Source organism: Parambassis ranga, chromosome 2 (genome assembly GCF_900634625.1).
Source record: "Parambassis ranga chromosome 2, fParRan2.1, whole genome shotgun sequence".
Classification (NCBI taxonomy): domain Eukaryota; kingdom Metazoa; phylum Chordata; class Actinopteri; family Ambassidae; genus Parambassis; species Parambassis ranga.
Genome location: NC_041023.1, coordinates 22,803,256 through 22,824,617, shown reverse-complemented (window position 1 = coordinate 22,824,617; position 21,362 = coordinate 22,803,256). Strand labels below are relative to the sequence as shown.

The 21,362-nt window shown below is 40.7% G+C and overlaps 2 protein-coding genes across 2 annotated transcripts in view; one reads left to right on the top strand and one right to left on the bottom strand.

Annotated features, from left to right (window-relative positions):
- acss3 (acyl-CoA synthetase short chain family member 3) overlaps window positions 1-13,800 on the bottom strand; it is a 38,918-nt gene extending 25,118 nt beyond the window's left edge. The window contains exons 1-9 of the mRNA XM_028400820.1: window positions 13,345-13,800; window positions 11,806-11,950; window positions 11,485-11,673; window positions 10,368-10,502; window positions 8,414-8,554; window positions 7,811-7,891; window positions 7,409-7,504; window positions 5,343-5,494; window positions 680-783 (exon numbers count right to left, since the gene is read on the bottom strand). Of these exons, the coding sequence (XP_028256621.1) occupies window positions 680-783; window positions 5,343-5,494; window positions 7,409-7,504; window positions 7,811-7,891; window positions 8,414-8,554; window positions 10,368-10,502; window positions 11,485-11,673; window positions 11,806-11,950; window positions 13,345-13,652 (1,351 nt within the window). The 5' untranslated portion in view covers window positions 13,653-13,800. The remainder of the gene's footprint in view (window positions 1-679; window positions 784-5,342; window positions 5,495-7,408; window positions 7,505-7,810; window positions 7,892-8,413; window positions 8,555-10,367; window positions 10,503-11,484; window positions 11,674-11,805; window positions 11,951-13,344) is intronic.
- A 5,555-nt stretch (window positions 13,801-19,355) lies between these two features.
- Window positions 19,356-21,362, top strand: part of lin7a (lin-7 homolog A (C. elegans)) — a 29,486-nt gene continuing 27,479 nt past the window's right edge. The window contains exon 1 of the mRNA XM_028400721.1: window positions 19,356-19,439. Within this exon, the coding sequence (XP_028256522.1) occupies window positions 19,403-19,439 (37 nt within the window). The 5' untranslated portion in view covers window positions 19,356-19,402. The remainder of the gene's footprint in view (window positions 19,440-21,362) is intronic.

The window sequence follows — 21,362 nt, the reverse complement described above, 5'->3', positions numbered from 1 at the left end:
AGCAATTTCAATTTCTATCCCTGAGGAGACCGACAATGTACCCATGACTGTTTTCTCTTTTTTTCTCTCTTCACCAGACCGGAGACCTCACATCTCAGCCATTCAATTACACTAAATGAAAAGCAATGCCAATCACATTCTTCACTTGTGAATGTGACCAGTTTAAAAAGTGATTAAAGGATGACACCCCCCCACCTGACTGTCTACACATTCCTGTCATTTGATTGCGGTTGAAATAACCCAGTGCACAGGATGACTTATCACTTAATCAGTTCTCAGAGAAGCTTAGAAATTTAAACAGTATTATTACTCCAGCAGCAGAAAATCCCCAATTTTCCCTTCATCTGTGATTCAAAACAGGGACGGGATTAACCAAAGAGGAAAGTATGATAGAATGTGCTTCATAATGGCAGCAGGCTTTTGGGGGGAAGATTTTCTGAGTTCTGCTGTTTCTCAAGGTCAATGTGTTGGCCTACAATCGTTAATATCTCACACTGATAATTCTAAGAGTCTTTAAGATCAAGTCAAATTAAAACATCACACACAGCCCATCCTACAGCTCATTGAAATGCTAACTACATCATAACCATTTAATCCCTAAATCTAAGTGCTGCCAAAACAACATTTTTCAAGTTTGCTCTCCTTTTTTTCTGTCTTAAGACAGTAAAAGCCTTCCTACCAGTCTGCCACCAGTGATCCAGAACCGGAACCCCAAAGCTCCTTTTGGTCCATTCCAGTGTCTCCACATCACATCGCTCCCCTGCCACGAATAACGACCGCAGCCTGCAAGGAAACACACAACACACCTGTCAATCACCTTAAGGAGACAGGACATATCTACACCCTCACAGGAACAGTCAAAACAAGGAAACACCGACTTCTGTCTGTGCCAAACATTGATTTTAGATTTCAGAATATACATGCATTACACTGTGTGTTTTAGGGATTTGAAGCATTTGTGCATTATAATCTGAGAGCTGTGCCGCTTGTTTGTTTGCCTCCTCACTATAAGATTCTACAAAGTTAAACATCTGTGTGATGAAAACCCTCGACACTCATTAATGTGACAATAATCTCTTGCAGTCTCTTATGGAATGACGAACCTCAGCTGTGCCTCAGGCATCTTTTTTTGTTATTTTATTTAACAGTTACAGCCACCTCTGCTGATCTATCCTGCCAATAATTGATTGGCTTTCTGTATATAACAATTGTGGTCTGCTTTTTTAAAATGTCATGGCAGAACGAGTAATATCCTCCTTTTCATCTCATCCATTTCAGTTTGGATGTTTTTCTTTCTAGTCATTGTAAGCTGCTGTTTTTGTGAAAATTCTGTCTATATGACCTTACCAACAAACTCTCACAATGATATATAAATCTGCCCCCTGCTCTCTATTGTTCACAATCTGCAGTCAGTTCTACTTCCTTGTCCTACACATGAACCAAGACCCTAAGGTTCCATCATTCCCATCTGATGGCCATCTGTACATACCTGCTCATGGCTAATTCAAAACACCGCTAGTTATTGCTCACTAGCGGGGCGGTGAGAGGAACAATCACCCCTCCAAGCCACACTGCAGCCATAAAAGATAGCCTGAGCAGCACTGTTTCCCACAAATGGCAGGTGGTCATCAATCATCGGTTGCAACTCTCCCCAAAGGCAAACTAACCTGTCGTCTCCTATCAAAGCTGAAGGCAGCAATGTGAAAAGAAATGATTAAATGATACATGTGTGTCTCTTAAATTAACACTTCGGTTAAAGTAAAACTAGATTTATACATAGATTATGACTTAATTGCATTATCAGAGGATGTTTTTTTAAACATCTGGCTAAAGAAGGAGAACAAACGTATGAAATAACTGTATGTGTAAAAGGCTCTTACACAAGTCGTTCCCTCTTAAAACATAATTTTGTTTTCTGCTGCAGCCTCCTGACCACCAAATAGCAGACAAACACAGCGGTTAGCAGACAGCATAAGTAGCCGAATAGCCAGATATTTCCCTCAGGACTTGGTGAAGACCAGATGGTCAGACACACAACTCGCAAATGAAGGATAATGTCAGTCAAACACTGCTGGATGTATCAAAAAGCCACTGTTTGACATGTCAGCTTAAATTTTTTTTATCTGGTTAATAATGGATAAACAGCTTTAAGTAAGCCTGGACTGGATCTCAAGGGCCGAGCCACAGGACTGAACGATCATTCAGCTGTCAGATTTTGCCCTGCAGAAGTGAAGCCAAATAACATGTGAAGTTAGTGAATGATTGAATCACTGCCATGATAGAGGGCTTAAGAATTCTACACTCCCACCACCACACTTTGAGTCATCCTAGGACACATCACATTGTTTGTAGTGGGTGGCAGGTTTTTCCAGAGGAGTTTAATAGAAATGCAGGCTTGGATAGCAGCAGGCACTCAGATATGGTTGTAGTGGGAGGGCGCAGGTTTGGCTGCTGCCCAAAACCAAAGACTGTGCAGTGAATCAGTAACACTGTGTGTAAACATCCGTGTCCTGTTTCCAGGAAGGTCTTTCCCATATAAAATTAATCAAGGACAACACAGAAAACTAAATAGCACAACTACAAATTTAGAAAACGGATTTTCTACACAAAGAAAACTGTGAAGGTGAAGCACAAAAATAATACTATGAAGCTGGAAAAACCTGGATTGAACCTGGATGAACAAGCAAAACTGTTATCTGGACGAGTGTGTGAGGGTTAGGATAAGGATTTGTGCAAAAAGCAGGAAAACAACATTCTAGGTGGTAAAGGTTGAGTCTATAAGTTGCTCACAAGCTAGAAGGTCACTCTGAAAAGTCAGTGTGGCAAAGTTGATGTAAGAATACATGTGAAATCTGCATCATGTGAATAAGCAAACATTATTTTATTTTTTTTATGAATGAGGCACTTTAAAATACTATGTGTAGTGAGACTGCCCATTTTTGTCAAGCTGCATTTATGAAGAGTGCTTCACAGCCTCAGACAGCCCTGCAGCATGGACTCTTAATGTATTTTTGCAGCCATGGTAACAAGTGTTATGGTTCAAGCACGCTGATAAGGGCTATTATAGCTCGACGGGCTCTGAAGGGAGTAAACGTCTCGGTGTCAATAAACTACAGTCAGGGCGTGTGAGGTGTATCAAATGATCATTTAGGGGCGCTCTAGCGTGAAATTATGTGTTTGATAATAGACGCTAACAGAGGTTTATGAAAGTGTTTACCACTTCCATCAACACACTTTTAATTAAAAACCTGAACTGTTACTATTGACATCTTCTACTGTGACGATGCCTGGATGAAGTTTTCTTATGCTACACCACACAATCTGAAAAGTGTAGAGGTAAATACAAGAACAAGCTCAAGAACACTTTCGATGACAACAAATGAACAAAAAAGCTGTAAGATTGATTAGATTAGATTAATCGATTGATTAATCCCTAATCATACTGTGTCACTACCTGGGCTAAATGGGTTAAAGTCTGCCCACAGACTTACCAATTATTTTGTTGGTAATATCAGATTTACCAGCACTCTGGCACAGAAATCATCCAACAACCAACTTAGATGATGATCTGCTGGGTAAGCTGCAGAATTTCCTCTCTGCCTCCTCATTACCTGTTGCTAGTTGGCTTGAAATTGGAAGGCCTGTCCAGGTAAGGCATCATCTGCGATGCTGTGTTAAAGGGCTCAGCCTTGCAGGCTTTTATTCATTTCTGGCAATTCTGATTTCCTTTGTGAGCCAAATCAATCCATGGGCTGCACTGAAAGCACAAGCTGCCCGTACTTTGACCAGGTCTGACCTAAACCGACTTATTTTATTAAGATTAAGATTAAGAATTACTTTATTAATCCCCATAGGGAAATTAGGTATTCATGCCACGAGACATGCAGCTCAGTCCCAGTTTCTTCAAGCAGAGGACTAATTCTGCAGTTTGTCATTCCAAGTTGTACGATGATTTAAAATTGCTACTTTTATTGACTGTATTGACTGTTCCTCACTTGGCCTCTACGGTAGTTACACTGATACTCCACATACAGGTGGAGCTGGGAAAAAAAATACTTCCTTTCTCAGTTCCAGAGGTAGGTGCTTGGAAAACACAAACCTATCCATTTATAGCAAAGCACGTCATACTGAGGTGGCTCAAGCATCTCAAAAACTTTTACTAGAAACAACAGCAAAACCTTCTAGAGAAAGCTACTCTTCATTTTCACTTGCCTCCAGCAAAGGGGAAAAGACCCATTAAGGAACAAGAAAGCATACACAGAAATGGCCACCTAAGTGACAGATAGCGTCAGGGTCAAACCAAATGCCACCAATAGTTGGAGCAAAAACAGTGCAGTAGGCAGGAAGAGAATTTAAACAGGTGTTATACAGTCAGCACAACCAACAACAGAAGTTACATTCAGAACACAATACCAGACTTACTGAATGATTCACCGGGGCCATAGGTCATCTACACTCAGAATTGCTTTATGATTGGGTGCTAAGAGGCATTTTCAGACTGCTGAACAGAATGAAAGTGGTAAACTGACATCACCAGCACTGAGGTCCAAGTTTCACTGCTCCACACAGAACATGATCGTCTCAGCAAGTATCTGAGCCTCGGGGCCAAGCTAGTAACATGAAAGATGTTTGTTTTTAACTCCAAGCTGCAGACAACCTTTACCTGAAGAGCAAAAGAAATCATGAGTTTATGGTGTATGATTTAAAAACAGGAGGGTTACAGCCTGCTACCGGTGTTTCTTACTCATCCTGATTAACACCCAGGGGGGACAAGTTGAGAGTGTGATCAATAGGGGTGTGGAAAGGGCAGTATATCAACAAATGGCCAGAACATGAACAAAATCAACAGGCTACCAGGGTCAAGAATTTGTTTAAAAAAACATGTCAACAGTGTAAAGCTACCGCAGCATTTTTCCTGCAATTTGCATTCAAACAAAAATGACACCCAGCAGTGCAAACATGGCACCGATGTGGACACACTATTTTTAGCCCGTTTTCTGGCACAAAACCATCAGTGAATTTATCAACGGGTACAAATTTCATCTGGACTCAGTGTTTGCTTCACTGGCTCCTGCTTCTATGTGCACTACATTGGATGTAACACACCACAAAATAAAACTTGTCTGCTGGCAATGGAAAGAGTCCATCCCCTATTGCATACATGTATGTGTAGAAAAAAACAGCTTGTGTAAATTTCAGAGAGTTCAGAGAGATCTGGGGCACACTGACAGCTCACCTCAATGACACCACATGAACTTCACCTCAGGCTTCTTTATATATTTTTTTGTCTCTCCCCATTGACCACATTCAATAAAAGCCTAAAAAATAAAAACAGGGAATACCTTGACAGAGGATACTTCTTCCCAACCTCTGCATGGGGGTCTTGTTGGCGAATAGCCCGCATGGCAGTGGGTGCTGTGAACATAGACGACGCTCCGTGTTCAGACAGGACTCGGAAGAAAGCGCCAGGATCAGGAGTCCCCACAGGTTTACCCTGTAATAAGACAGCACAGATCCTGTTATCTCTAGGGGTTAATATTGATGAAGGCTAAAACCCTGTAGAGCATCCATCCATCCATCCATCCATATTCCTACAATGTTACACAGTGCAAACTACAAATGTTGAATATGCATAGAGCAACTGCTTAAAATGGAGCAACACATTGGAAGACTGCCTTCAAGACAGATGGGCCAGAAATCCATGGATTAGAAAACACAGTTGCACTATAGGAATACCTTCTGTTTAAAAAAAAAAAAAAAGATATAGACAAAAGAAGCCCACAGGCAACGGCCTCCAATAGCAATTCCCCTGCCGCGTTTCTGGTTTTCAACCAGCCGACAGTGGGAAAGGCAACTGTAGATGAATAAGAATGGTAAACAGCAGCGGGGAGCTCTGGCTGTCATTTTTACTATGGATAAACATTTGTGTTTTGTGTCTGGATCAGAGAGGAAACAGGAAAAAAAGGTTGGCACCACCATGTTTGAAGAGCATGGTTCGAGCCACATAACACGACCACAAGTCAAACACTGATTAAGGAAGGCAGATTAATTCACTGCCCGGCAGCACTGCTTCTAAATCAGAGCACTAATGTAATCAGTGGCCTTCAACGTAAGAAACACACAGAGAGAAAATACCAACAGACACATTCGGCTGTGTCGGCTTTTCAGCATTCAAATAAAAATCCAATTTATGATGGACTCAAACAAAGCAGTGCCAAATTATCTGGAATAATCAGAGGCATTAATATCAAGTGGCTCCTCAAAACACACATTCATGCAGAAAATGTGTCATTAAAGCTAATTTATTCCTTTGCCAGTCATCTTTAGAAGACAAGACCTGCATACCACATTCATGCTCAGCAGAGGGGCCAAGGTTTTAAATGTTTTACTTCTGGTCCCCTATTCTTCTCCAAACACTTTTTTACTCAATTTAATTGGAAAATAAAAGCCCAAGATAAATGCTGGTTGCTCGTTATGCTGCACGAATAAGATATTAGCGGGTGCTTTTGTGATAACAACAATGACAATTTCCTGCTGCACCACTACAAAAGGCTAAACTGCACAAATTGTATTCTGCAGGATGAAATGTCTTTTTAATGACTTGATAAGTAAAGGGGACAGGCAGAGCTGCAGTTTGCCAGAGTATAAACATGGCAACAAGGTCAAACTGCATCTTGTCCCAGTCCACATGAACTGGTGTCATTTACCAAATATGGATGTATTCAGAAAGCAGAGCCAAACAATGAGGATATTAAAAGCTGAGTACATACGGCATGACATAGTGTAGAGCTCGGGATTTAATGCTAAGGTTGGAAATGCTGCTGACATGGGAGTGGAGTTCCTCAAGTGGCCAGTTAAGTAAGTTAACCCTTTCACTACTATAATTATAACAGTTATTTTTTCTAATGATGCTGTCAGAAAATGTTCTTTGTATTAATTATTTTACCTGTTTTTCTTGACAGATGAAATATAACTTTCAAAAGCTGGCACAAAATTTGTTATTATGTTATAAATGCTCAGAACAGTGTGTACTAACAAGAAAAGTAAAAAAACGTATTTGAATTTTCATCAAATTTCTTTATAAACTATAAATGTACAGCAACAAGACAACAAGAGATTACAAAAATTAAACTCAAACTATTTTACATCAACGCTCCTACGCTCCACAAAACTCCAGCCCCTGGCACACACGCAATGTGGTCATTGCCGTAATGAATGTAATAGCGATCAAAAGAGCCGTTTCTCAGCTTTCAGAATCCCACAGCGCATGTCAACTTCTGTTGCCGGCGACAGCTCCGTTTTAAGAGGGTTAACTAAAGTAAGTTAATCCCCATAGACCTCCAAGTTAAAATGTCCAACTTTACAGCTATAAATAAGAATGTTCAGTCTTCTATAAACTGGTATGTACCTCATAGAGAACTGTGCTGTTGCCATGAAGCAAAGGACCATAGCAGATGTATGAATGGCCGACCACCCAGCCCAGGTCTGATGCCGCCCACCAAACCTGAAACGCATAAATACAGTACATGTAGCCAATCGCCTCTGCAGAACACTGTGCTATTATATTCTAACAAGAGAACTGCATTTCAATTACCTCTGCATAGTAAAGATATGAACAAACACCCACAATAATTGAAGACGCTGTGAATGTAAATCACGCAGCAAAGATAAATGTGACTGAAAATGAAAAAAAGGTAGTACATATGTATTAAATGGTAATCTAATCCCTGAAGAGCAGAGTGATCCATCTTTCTGTTGACTGTACGCTCTTTGTTCAAGTGTGAATGACGAGGGTTCTTTATTGCCTTACATCTCCAGGACTGAGTCCATAAATATTTGACATGGTCCATTTCAGCATCACAGCATAGCCTGCAGTGTCTCGTACAACACCCTGGAGGACGAGATAAGAAAAAAAATCAAACTGGTGACAGGTATTTCACAAGGCAGAGAAGCAAGGGGTTCAACTGTCTTCTTACTGAGGAGGGGGGCATTTTGTCTTATTTATAAGTAAAATTTGAAGTGCTTCTTTAAGTCTTAACTCTTAAGTCGTCTGTCCATAAAGTTATGGTTTTCCACAGCAATAACTGAGAAATACACAAAGAAAAATCCTATCACTAACAACACTGTTAAGCCCAGGAAGAAGCCGGAGGGTATTTTTTATTGGTCAATGACAAAATGATTCTATTTGAAACAGCCTGGGTTTTTTGCCTTGTTTGAAACTGCCTGCAGGTAATTCCTCCAGCTCCTGCTGTGGAAATGTTCTGTGTTTCTGTTTCTGTGTCTCTCGGTGATGGTGTTTAGATTAAACTGTTTGGCAGCGTCAAAGATCAGATGAGTCACACAGAACACAAACTCGTATATGAGAGATGTATGACTGTGAGAGTGAGCTCTTTTTTGTCCCGTCATGTCATACCTTTGGTGTTCCTGTGGTTCCAGATGTGTAGAGCACATATAGAGGGTGGTTGGATGGCACAGAGACGCAGTCATGAGGCTTAGCGGCGGCCATCTCTTCATCCCAGTCCAGACTCAACTCCGGACTCATCGATACTTTTTCCTGAAACACAAAATAATCCAAGTAACATTTGTACAAACCTAAAGATATCATGGGCCAAAGCAGGATAAGGCGGGTTAAGCAAATGGATAGATGAACATTTTCCTGAGATATCGCTTGAGTTTACAACAGCTGGACACACAACGTCACAGGGACACAACACAATCTGGAATCCGGCCATGGCATCAAAAACAAGTGTGTGCTAGAGCTGTTTAAACGGTTACTGTTAATGCGTTTCAGCTCCAAATGGACTATAAAATATCCCTTTTCATAATTTATGAATTATTGATGAATGCAATCGGCTCTGAGGCTTTGGAATTTTGAAGTTCAAAACGTTTTGTCAGTTCGGGAGACAAACTAGCTCTATTTGCTCGAGCCTCAGAAGTAACTGTGGAAGCTTCTCACAAGGCGAATGTAGTTTTTTTTTTTAAATTCCCATTTGACATTAAAACTCAGCAGCAGAGGTCATTTTGGGTCACAGGCTCACATCTATGTCTCATTTCAAACATTCACTCTTCAATTTCAGTAACATTTAATCACCTCAGAAAGTTTCAACAAGTGTCCTCGAAAGCTTGCCTTTGGTCTCCCATGAAAGGAGTGTCAAGACATCATCAGCACCACTCAGACATCTCAGCTTTCCGAACGACATTGCTTTTTTTTTTATTCACTTCACTGAAGGCCAAACCAGAGAAAAACAGATTTAACAAGCCTTCCTGAACCAGCGCTTCTTGCTTACTGAGTGCAGTAATTGATGACGTGGCTGCATCCACCTTCAAAGTGGTGCTTCACTTGATTTTATGGGGTCTGGGGTTTCCAGTGGATTTCCTGTTCAGAGATAACAGCAATCACTTATTTCACTGTTAGATAAGACCAGAGGGGCAAAACTAAATAAAATAAGCTGTGTAATGTGTGTTTAATTAGACTACAGAGCTGGAAGGAGGTAGATCTGAAGTCTCTTACAGACTGGACAAAATATTCACCCTGTTTTCTGCCTCTGTAACTTCACTATTCATATAAAAATGTATAATCCTAATTCTATCATAGCCACTTTGCTCAGTCATAAATGTCAGAGTCTTATTTAGAAGCTACTTCAGGGGCTTAAAGCTAACCCAGCACAGAGATAAAGTAAAGCCAACAGAAGCTGGCTCCCAATCAAACAATGTCAACACATCATTAAGTGTGCAGGTGGTCGTTATGGAAATGCTCTGTTAGTGAGATTTAAAGGCTTTCAGAGGGAACTGGTGTCTGCCGTGTGGTTGTAGACTGACTGATGGTCAGTTGTTTAAAGAATAAAACTGATTTTTCAGCAGCCATGTGTTGGACCCTCATCAGATTGCACACCTGCACTCCACCCATTTCCTATATTTGGATTAACCAGTAGTTTGAAATGGTTACTGTGAGAGCCTCTCACACTGAGCTTCAAAACCACTCTTCAGAAAGAAGGTTCATCTGTCTTTATCCACAACCAATGCCATATAACTCTGTAACCGAGTCCTGTATAGGTGTGATTATTCTGCAAAGCTCAGTTTGCTTTCAAACTGGATGTAGGCCAAGCTGCCTGTTACAGATGCCAACCTCCATCGCTCAGCTGCCAGCTAAAGTATTTTTCAGTGTCTCATTACTCATTACTCACACGGCTAGTGTCTCACACCAGCCGTGTGGGTATGTCATACTTTTTGAATTTTAAAGATCTGTAAGACAAAAATAAAATTTAAAACAACACTTTCACCTTTAAGATACAGCTCTAGAAAATAGCTATATTTCCACAGATTACTCAGATTTATTTCCACATTATCAGATAACCAGCACATCTCACCATATTAGGCCGGTTGTAGATGAGGACTTTCGAGGGTTTATGAGAGCTCAGCTCCAAGGCCTTCTTCACCAGAGGGATGTACTCAACTCGTCTGCCCGGCTCGATTCCAAACGATGCAGTAACCATCAGCTTGGGCTGAAATAACACACACAGACCACATGAAAATGTGAATGCATTAAAATGCATCAGCATCATGGAATGTTTCTACAGCAGACAAACAGACCCGAATGCTCATCTTACTTGAGAATGTGTTTTGCTGAATTTTTAACAGGGTATTAGCAGAATAAATCTGGCGCCTGTAGCAGAGTGCAACTGTCAAGTCAAATGCAGCTCGACTCTTATTAAAATACATGAGATTCCCAAATAAATTGCAGGCTTGAAACACACCTGAGGCATTCCTACAAAGTCTGGAGTCATTTCCTGTGACTCCTTAGATTTAGAACTTTGATGTAGACCCTGACAAAAACTGCAGAAGGACTAGCACAGGCGTGTATTTTTTTCTTGTCATCTGTGCCGTTTCTGACGCAGCTTGGCTGTTGTGTCAGTGCTCGGAGAGGCTGGAGGAAAAGCTAAAAACCTTGCTGTGCAATACAGTCAAAAACACGTGCATCTTGCAACAGAAGATTCATTTATCATATCTGTTAGCAGCTAAGCTTGGCATGACAATGATGGGTGGTTAAATGATTTTCCCTGCTTCCCTGGTACATCGAGTAGATTTCCAATACTTAATAATTCATCCCATTTATATTTGTATAAACGCATCACTCCAGAGAGATCATTATCCTTTAGAAACATTCCCCATCAAACGTCAGGTGGTCCATTATTTTCTTTCATTTCCATGTAAAAAAAACAAACTTCAGTGCAGATAGCACTGAGATCTCTCAAGTGTAGACAGTGGATGTAAAAAGGAAATGCAAGCCAAGTGCTTTCCATTGTGAATGATTCATTTTGAGCTTAATGACACAAATAAGCCTCAGGCACCTTTTTAGATACTTCATGCCACATATTACTAAACATGAAATATATGCATCCGCCTCAGCAGAAAAACAAATGAATAAAGCCTCTTTAGATCAGGCTGTCTTGATAAATATCATGCAACGATTTTCAGTTTTCAAACCTTTGCGTGATCAATGCGGACGGAAAGCTCTTTAGAGGCGAAGCCGCCAAAGATGAGGCTGTGTGGGGCGCCGATCCGCGCGCAGGCCAACATTGTGAACATAGCCTGGGGCAACATGGGCATGTAGATGACGACGAGATCTCCTTTCTGAACTCCATTCTTCACCAGGACACCTGCTAGCCTGGACACCTTGATGAAAACAAGGACAAACGATTAAGATTTTAGAAAAACATTATTTTGGCACTGTTAAATTCTACAAACACATATTGGCTGTTCGGGTTTTGTCAGTGTGGCAGCTCATTTTCACTTTTTAGCACTGACCTGGTCTTTAAGCTCCTTGTAAGTGATGATCTGTTTGGTTCCAGTCACTGGGCTGTCATAAATGATAGCAGGCTGGTCTCCACGGCCATTTTCCACATGACGATCCACGGCATTGTAGCACATGTTAAGCTTTCCTCCAACAAACCTGATAGAAATGCACAGCTTAAAACAACAAGGTGTAAACATCTGATCTATGTTCTTGATAAGGCAACTGTTTCAGCCTGTTCTGGTGCTGTGCATATGGCTAAAGAACAGCAGGCAGGTAGAGCAGATGGTGTCTGGGATCTGCTGTTTTGGAAGCCAGTGAGACGGCTGTGTCCTTCAGTTTGACTGCAGCAGACTCAGACAGCTCCTTTATTTTCCAGTACACACACACAAAACATATTTTTACATTATTTCAATTTTGTATATCTGATATAACTTTTTCCATGTTATTCTGATTGATATCTGGTTCATGTAAAAATCTGAAAAGCTGTGGGCAGGTTTAGTTTGCACACCTAATAAATAGTTGGTGTATGCTAACAAATTATTAATATTGAAAAGTAAAATAAAAGACACAAAATGGCCATTTCATCTGGTACAAATAAAATTAGTACAATTTAACAACTACGTAGAAAAGGTTGAAGCAAGGCGTCCGGACTTGTAGAGTTTTCTTGAAGACATTTCGCTGCTCATCCTAACAGCTTCATCAGTTCTAACTGTTTGGTGGGGAAACATGGTTTATATGTGGTTGCAGACCTCGGTGGGTGGGTCTGGGTAAAACTTACAAACAATAGCACTAAATGTTTCCATAATTACCTGTGATGATCTGATGTCTAAAGGCTATGAAACTGCCGGAGGAGGACAGGTTGACAGCCCTTTGTTCTTACTGTGAGTATGTGCAAACTTCCTGGGAATGGATGGAATCACTGCATTGTATGTGGTAGAAAGATGATGTCTGAGGCCACCACCTCTGTTAAGGGAAGGTTTTTCCAGCTTAACATAGATGCTTCCTTGACTCCTCTATCAAACCACCGTTCCTCTCTGTCTAGGATGTGAACATTGTTGTCCTCAAAGGAGTGTCCTTTGTCTTTGAGGTGGAGGTGAACAGCTGAGTCTTGTCCTAAGGAGGTGACTATCCTGTGCTGAGCCATTCTTCTGTGGAGTGGTTGTTTAGTTTCTCCAAAAAAAATGGCTACCGGAAGTGACACATTAGCATAACAACTGTTATTTATTTATTCATTCATTCATTTTTTAAAATATTATTATTGAATTCACCTACTTATAGTTATCTTAATTTTTTTGTCTTATTTCTTTCTTTCAAACAAACTTAAAAGTACTTATTCAACTTAAGTTCCATAAATAAAACTGTGTTTATTGGGGATAAACTGTGTTGCAGGGCACATTTTGTTTTGTTTTTAAAGATATCACTGTCAATGTGAGGTGAGAGAGACTCTGGCTTATTTAGGAAGACATGTGGCGAGCAGACCAGGTGTTTACACTATGTAACACTCGTCGTGGCCGCAGTTGTTCCACGTCGTGTTGTACTGTGCTACCTACCAGCTTGGAAACACCGGATCCTCGATGTGCAACGTTTTCCTCCACGGTTTAAACCAGGTTAAGTCCTGTCCCGCCTCTGCCCAGTACTTATCGGGGTTGTCTCTCGCTGAGGCGAAGGCTCGGTTGTACGCGGTGTCGGACGCATAGTTCCTGCAGCTCTGCGGGGACAAACACTTGATACCTGCAGATATATGCGGTCCTCGCTGCTGCTGCTGTTCTGCTGCACAGAGAGCCCAAAGGTTCCGCCTGCGCAGAGTAGGAGCGCTGCAACGACCCAGACGCAGTGTGTTCTTTATTTGAAAGTGCATTGTTTGTTGTGTAGTTATTTCATGAGGTTTACTTCCACGCGTTTCCCTGCAGGTGAAGGGCCCGCGTCCACTGTGCAACCACACGGTGACGTCATGAGAGAGAGAGCGAGAGAGAGGACATGGGAAGAAATCCTCTCAAAGCCCTCAAGGAATGCGAACTATGAACTGGATGTAGTTAAACACAGGAGGGGCCAAGCCTCTGCTGTTACACAACAGCTCTGCACGCTCCCTGATAATGTGTGGAAACTAGAAGACCTGCATTTCAAGCACAAAAAAACATTTAACATGATTTAAATGCAAAATCAAAACTAAACTTTTATGGCATTTTTAGGAGCAGGACTTGGCTAATATGTCTAGAGTTTACATAACAATATATACTATAAAAAAACATTCAAAAAAGTGAAACTTAAAACTTTAAGTTAAGTTAAACTGAAATATGTTGATCTTTTAAGCATAGAGATGTTTCCAGAGGGACCCCAGAGAGTGACGGACCTGATCTGGTAGACATTTGTTGTATAATACTTGACTTTTGAAGTTACTGAATATGTTGACACTAAATAAATTAAAAAATATATTAATCTTGTGTTGAAACATTCCTGCACTACTTACATGTGTGGTGAAGGTAGCTTAACACTGATGAAGAGATTTTTGGCCTCTCTCAGCCATTGTAACTTAACCTCAAACCATGCAAAATAAACAAAACATCTCCTCAGTGACCACCAGAATTCTTTGGCTGCATCATTAAATGTTCATTGTCCTTCATTAGGTTCTATCAGTACCCATTCTTTAGTGAAAAATGCAAATGGAGAGTGCATTTATTGGCGTGCTTAAAGGATATTAATCAGAATAAATGGGTGTGTTGTTTAGAACCAATTTCCATGTAATTTCCATCGCTTGTTACGCTGAGTCACTTCTGCTGTCTTCCCTTTGTCAGCGGCGGCTTTGTAGATGCTCAAATGGAGTTATGCACATTTCTGCTGTCACTGCCAGCATCCAAGCTGCTGCTGCTGCTGGTAAATACCCATAATCCAGCTGACCTTCCAGGACTTGACCCCCCCTGCTCCCGCCCCTGTACACAGGGTGCCCCCTGGTTGAGTAACACATCTGATATTTCAGGTCATCTGTTTCTATTTATACACATAGAGCAGTGATTTCCATCAGGCAGTTCTGGACGCGTCGTGCACTTTCCAGGGAATTAACATCGGAGTAATAGAGAGAAATGTTATACGTTACGCTCTCTTGAGTTTATTTAATACTGAAATAGGTTATTCTGAATTTTTAATTGCCATTTGATTTTTTCAATAGTGTTTATTGATAGATTTGATTTTGATTTATTCATTTATTGACACTTTTTGTTATTGTTTTTTCCATTTAAAAATAAAATCAATTAGGCTAATCCCCAGATCTTAAAGCATGAAATGAAAATTAGCAGATTGAGGGTTGCATGAGTGAAAATGAGACCTCACATAAACCTTCATGTATTGATTGTTGCCTTCCTACTTGCACTTTTTGGACATGATGAAACTTTTATCTCATATTGATTCTTATTTCATCACATAGCACATAATCTCAGGCTTTAATTTATTTGCCCTTAAAGGTCTCCTTAAATCATTGCTCCCCTCTGTGCCATCATTTTTCAGGCACAGTGCGGATGCTGCCAGCAGAATATCATTCTTACACTCGGTGGCACAGGGCGACATGCACAGAGCAGTAACTAATGGCTCCCTACAGTGGCTAATCAGGCCTGAAGTGGAGTCCAGGATGGCTTATTTTTGTGGCCTCCTCGTCTCTGATTTGATGTGATGAGTGTGAATCCTTCGGAACAGAAATCAGATGATAGTTTTTTCCAAAAACGTATCCACAAGTGATTCATGTCTGGGCTGCATCTTAATGTTGAATTCTAATGAAATTGGTCTGAAGATAATGATGGCTGTTTAACATTTGAATGAGTTTTAGATGCAGCGGTTGAAGGATTTCAGTCAATAGTTTTAAATAAGTGATACATCATAACAGCTTAACACAGCTGAGTGAATTTGCTTTTAGGGATTGCTGAGGTAATGCGAGGGGCACTTAATTATTTTCATGAAGTAAATACAGATTAAAGCCGTTATCTCCATGTTGATTATCCTCTTAATGTGTGTCTGCCAGGAGATGAGGAGAAGTTGAGGCAGATTTTATATTTTATATTGTTTAATAATGTGACAAGGCCAGGAATATACCTTTGTCTTAAACCAAATTCTTCTCACTGTGGGCTGCAGAATAAGGAATTGTTATGTGTTAATTTATGCTTTCTTGTCCAGGCTTGCAGAGTAGAGTTTACTTAAAAAATGTGAGGAAACCGGTTGCCTCAAAAAATGTAAGTAATGGTGTAATGAAAACTTAAGTACATTTACCTTAAAGTCTTAAATACAATATGCTAAATTTAAGGTTGATTTAACTTAAAGTCTTTTGCAAAGTGAACTGCATTGCATAATTATTACACTTAATGTCCAAGGGCTTAAATCGAGGTAGCTGGACTCATGGATGTTTTCTGAAGATGTTTTGCCACAAAACTGCAGAACTGAGGAAGAAAAAAACTGAGGAAGCCACTCAGGGGAGTCCAGCTGCCTCGATTTAAACTCTTGGACATGACATGAACTGGAAGAATGAGCGCATATTAAAACATATCACACCAAATATCTGTTGGCTCAATGTACTAAATTCCAAGTTGATTTAATTCAAAATCAATATCTTTCTTTCCTCAGTTATCTAGCTAATACTTTCAAATTGTATACAATTTGTATTTTTTTAAGCTGCGTTAGTCAATTTTAATGAACAAGAACAGAAAATGTCTGCACATTTTTCCCACAGTTGGTTAAACAGAGGTTTCCAGCCTTTCTGTCTGAAAGCTGCCAGTTCAGTGAATAGGCCTGGTGACCTACTGGAAAACAAATACAGCACTTGTGTGAAAGCTCCAGACTTACAGGCTGAAGGTACATGTTTAAACCTTGAGTCAGTTCCTAAAAGCTAGAAACAACATATCTCAGCTGTTTTCACTTTGGATGTTTAAACCGGTGAATAGTAACATCACATCAAATCACAGCAAAACTGTTGGTTGAAAAAATAAATGACTGGATTTGAGGCTTCTCTAAACAACACTGTCATGTTGATCAGAGTGTGGTTGGACTAAAATAATCATTTTTGGAACATTTTTATGTTCTTCCTTCCCAATGTCTGTCTTTTATTAGCAAAACTGCACTAGTAGAATAAAATTGATGGTGGGAGGAGCTTGCTCAGAATGGACCAATCAGAACAGTGGACTCCCTGTTTTTACATGATACACATGCTACAGAAAGCCTGTATCATCATGCAAGCCCAGCTTTTACACAGCTCTGTGCCCTCTTGTGGTGATGTGGATGAGTGCATGATATAGTCTGCTGCTCTGGGTGGGGCTCATTAGCTTATTAACCAAAAAAATGGCAGAGAAGTTTGTTGCAGATGAGAAAACGTTGAACGTAAAAACCAGGTAGTTTTGGTGCCGCAATTCAAACTTTATATCTTTATTGATACATATTAAGCCCACAACCAGACCTCTGATTCAAACTAATGCTACAAGCATTACCCTGACACACAGTGCAGTTGTGTGTAATTCTGTCAACATCACCTCCTGCATGTTCTTCTGCTTTACTGAAGGCCTCTCAGGAATCAATTCCCCAGCTGTTGGAGGGCTTTGAGAGGCACGGCAGCATAATCCCACCTCTTTAAAAAGAAAAAAGAAGAAGAACTGATTCCAGCACATGGGATGTGGATGGGAGCCTGTAATCTGGCCGTGCCCTCTTTCTGCGTGCTCTCTAAGCCGTCACCCTCTCTATCCGCTCTCTGCATTTGCTACCAGTTTACATCTGCATGCAGCTGGGCGTGGGACTGTGGACGGCTAGGGTTCACCAGCACATATGGACCGCGCAGGTTTAGAATCAGAAACAGAGCTGGCTTAGATGACTGAATGTTCCCAAAACTCTTAAAAGTGATAAAAATTAACATAAACAGAGGTACATTGATCTTTGAAATTCCACTCCTCAGCAGCTGAACTGAAGTGAAGCGAGGTTAGAGGAGGGGTAATTGCCTCCCAAATGGAAAGATAAATGATGACACTAAAACATAATGCTGTGGATTTCTGCTTGGAGTAGCAGCATACATGCAAGTATTAATACTGCTGCTTGTCTCAGGTGTGTATTCATGTTTGCAGCGTGCATTTGTCATGGTGAGGTCATGGTTTGTGAGCCACGTCATGTTGTTTTACCCTCACTAGGGATTCACTCCTTGTTTTTGGTTGAACATGATGTCTGTCAGCTGCAGTGAGCAGCACCAGGCACCATTAGGCAGCAGATCTACAGTAAATGAAGAGAGTCAGTGGTTTGCCACATAAACATGAGGATTAATCCTTAAGCCCTTCAACTTGGGTTCAGTACCATCATTCAGTGCTTATCGGGCTGCATGCGCTGCGTGTATAACCAGCAGAGCATGGCTCAGCGCTTCACAATAAACCTTAATGGCAAGCATGGTCTGAGATCAACTGATCTCTGAAGTGCAATGGATGAATGGATTTTACGTGGCACGTGCAGGCACAAACACACACATGTGCATCCAAAATCAGGCCGGCTGTAGGAATAGTGAATGATGTGACTGATAAGTTCATGGCCTAGAGTAGAAGGAAAGGCAGCTCAAAGACAATAAAAACTTCGTACTTTCATATTTCTGTTTCAGGTAACTGAAGTTATAAGGAGAGCATCAGCCTCTGTGGAGTCATCTGCACACAGAGATGTCCCAAACAGACTGTCATCCTCAGTTTGGTGTGGCAGGACATGCACACAGAGCTCTGACCAGAACACTGTACAAGACATTTGGGATGAACTGTGAGTCAGACCTTATCGTCCAACATCAGTGTCCAACCTCAGTGATGCGGTTTCAGGGCCCGGGGACTGAGGAGAAAATCCCCAAAATTCAGGAGAAGGACGGAAAACACAAACCGATAATAATGCTTTCTATGTCCTTTATTGATCAACGGCTGGCTACTTATATCTGTTTATATAGGCCTATTATATACACAAAAGATTCACTTTTATGTACTGTGTTTAAATGTTTTCTATTTTATTTTCATTTTATTTTAAAATAAATGTATTTAATTTTATTTACTGTATTATTTTTGTTTAAATAATGGATTTAACTATTTATTTCCATTCTACAATTTTTTTTACTTTCACCTTTTTCTTTTATTATTTTTATTCTTTTTATGGTGATTAATTTAATAGTTATTTTGCAGCCTAAGTACTAATCCATGTACCTTGAACTGCACCTGATTTGCCTGAAAGGAGCTTTATAAATAAAGCTTCACAGATCGATTGATTGACTGATTAATAAATTATAAAAGTAAAAAAAAAAAAGATGTATCAAATATTTTATTAAATATTTTTAAACAGAAAATGTACATACGCTTTAAAAAAATCATATGTAAAAATAAGATTTTGTTGTGGTTCAATGTTTTCTTTTTTATTTAAATATTGGAGCTGCGCACAGTACCAGGTGAAGAGATGCTGGTAGTATGGATGTAGATTAATTCTCTCCCAACCACTCCCCTCCTCCCTCTCCCTCCCTCTCTCTCCCCCTTCCTCCCTCTCTCTCCCCCCCTCTCTCTCCCTCTCCCTCTCTCTCTCTCTCTCTCTCTGTGATGCTGCAGCTCCTGTAGTCTCTTCAGTCTCCAGTAAACAGCAGTCATGGCGACAGTGGTCCAACCGCTCACACTGGATCGAGGTAAGGCGCTCGCAGCTTTGCAATGTTCTGATTATCAGGGACATTTTTTCTTTCTTTCACCCAAAACTTCACCCGGAAGAACCCGGATTTATTCTTATTATTTATCCACACTGTAATCAGGTATTCGTGTCAGATGTATGCTGTCTTCACGGGTCGTTATTCCAAAAGGAGATCGCGCTGTTCCGAACAGAAAGCCCGTCGCTTCTGCGCGTTTCTAGTAGAAAAGGGTGCGCTCGTTCCCTCCGTCTAAACTCCTGTGTGCGTGCGTGTGTGTGTGTGTGTGTGGACTCAGATAGATGAATACCCCGCTTACAGTGCGTGCGGTTTATTTTCATCTGTATTATGTAACCTCCTCGGTAATATTGTCCCGTTACAGACCTTTTTCTGAGCCTCAGTCTGCAGCTACTGCCTACAAAGAATCTACTTTGTCAGTCAGGCGGTAACTTTGACCTGAGCAGGTGCAGCTCCTGATAAACATGGAGAGTGGTTTGGGTACTTGTTGGAGGCAGACAGTGCAAGCAAACTGCAATTAACAGCTAGTGATGGCCTGTTTGCCGTATGCATCTCTCAGCTGCTGCTGCTGCTTCTTGGGTATGTAATTGTAGACCATGTGACTTAAACACATATTTGTCCCTCATTCATGAGGGTAGTAATGCCTCCAGGCTGAGTTTAGCATGTGTTCCATTTCCCGGCAATCCTTCAGTAAATTTCAGGATCCAGCACAAATGTTAAAGTCTCTTACCTCCCACTGGGAGATTTAAAGAAGCACAAAATGTCTCTGCCTCGGAATCACTTTAGACTCACTTTAAATCCCTGTTCTTTCATGTCAGAAGAGTCTATTTTTAGAGCACCATGTGTATGTATATGCTGCTGAAGTGTAATGCTGCACAAGCCCTGCATAGGAAATGGATGCTGACAGTCACTTACAATCATAGACTGTAAAAAAATATGAATGAACCCTCAGTGACATCACACTGTTTTGCTCCGTCCGTCGCCATCTTGGACGCTTCAGATATGAGCAAAGACACGTGGATAATTTAAGTCATCATCCATGTGTCTGTAAAGGGAGTCCCGCCCTTATTTGTGCAAATGTATGCCTATTTTTATTGCGACCTTGTGCATTTTATTATGGGAGTCTATGGGAATTGTTTGGTAGCCCCCAGAGGCTGCAAGAGGAACTGCATCTTGTGTCATTAATTTCTTTGCTGCTTGCTTTCATTGAATAAGAGGAAGGATGCAGGGATGTGCCACATAACCCAAAAATACATCAGAATTGTTTCCACTTCTGGTTCCTTCTTCTTCTTCAATGAGAGTGAGAAGTTTATCTAATGGCGAAAGCAAATAGAGGCTTAGTGAGAAACGCCTTGAAAAAAATATTCCAACAAGGGAACAGTTTTTGATAAATGATTTAACCACAACCTAACATCTGTTCAGAGGTTTAGTTGGTCTTTATAGCTAAATATGTTAGCCACATGACAGCATGTGTTTGGCTAAATGGGCACATATGTCATTCACAGGAGAGCTAGTCTGGCTAACAAGAGGCTAAGTGACAATATACAGGTCATCACATATATTTGTAAACATCATCACCGAACATAGAAAGTCTCACCTTAGTGGTGGTGACTCTGAAGTTGTTCGAATGTGGTGTAGTGACTTTAATAAAAGATTCATGACCTTTATATCTTATTATCTGCAGAAATCCACACACACAGGGAACCAGGGAGGTGCTGATGTCTCTGCATTGCTCTCAGTTGACAGCAATATATACAAGATCTAGATTTTTTTCTCCATATGCTCAGCTGCAGTTTGGGTTCAGTACAACATTACAACATTAATGTTCACTGAAGATTAATGTTTGTGATCAGTCGAGCTTTACTCATGCACAATCTTCCTGCTGCAGAAGTGCTGCAGAGCAAAGATAAA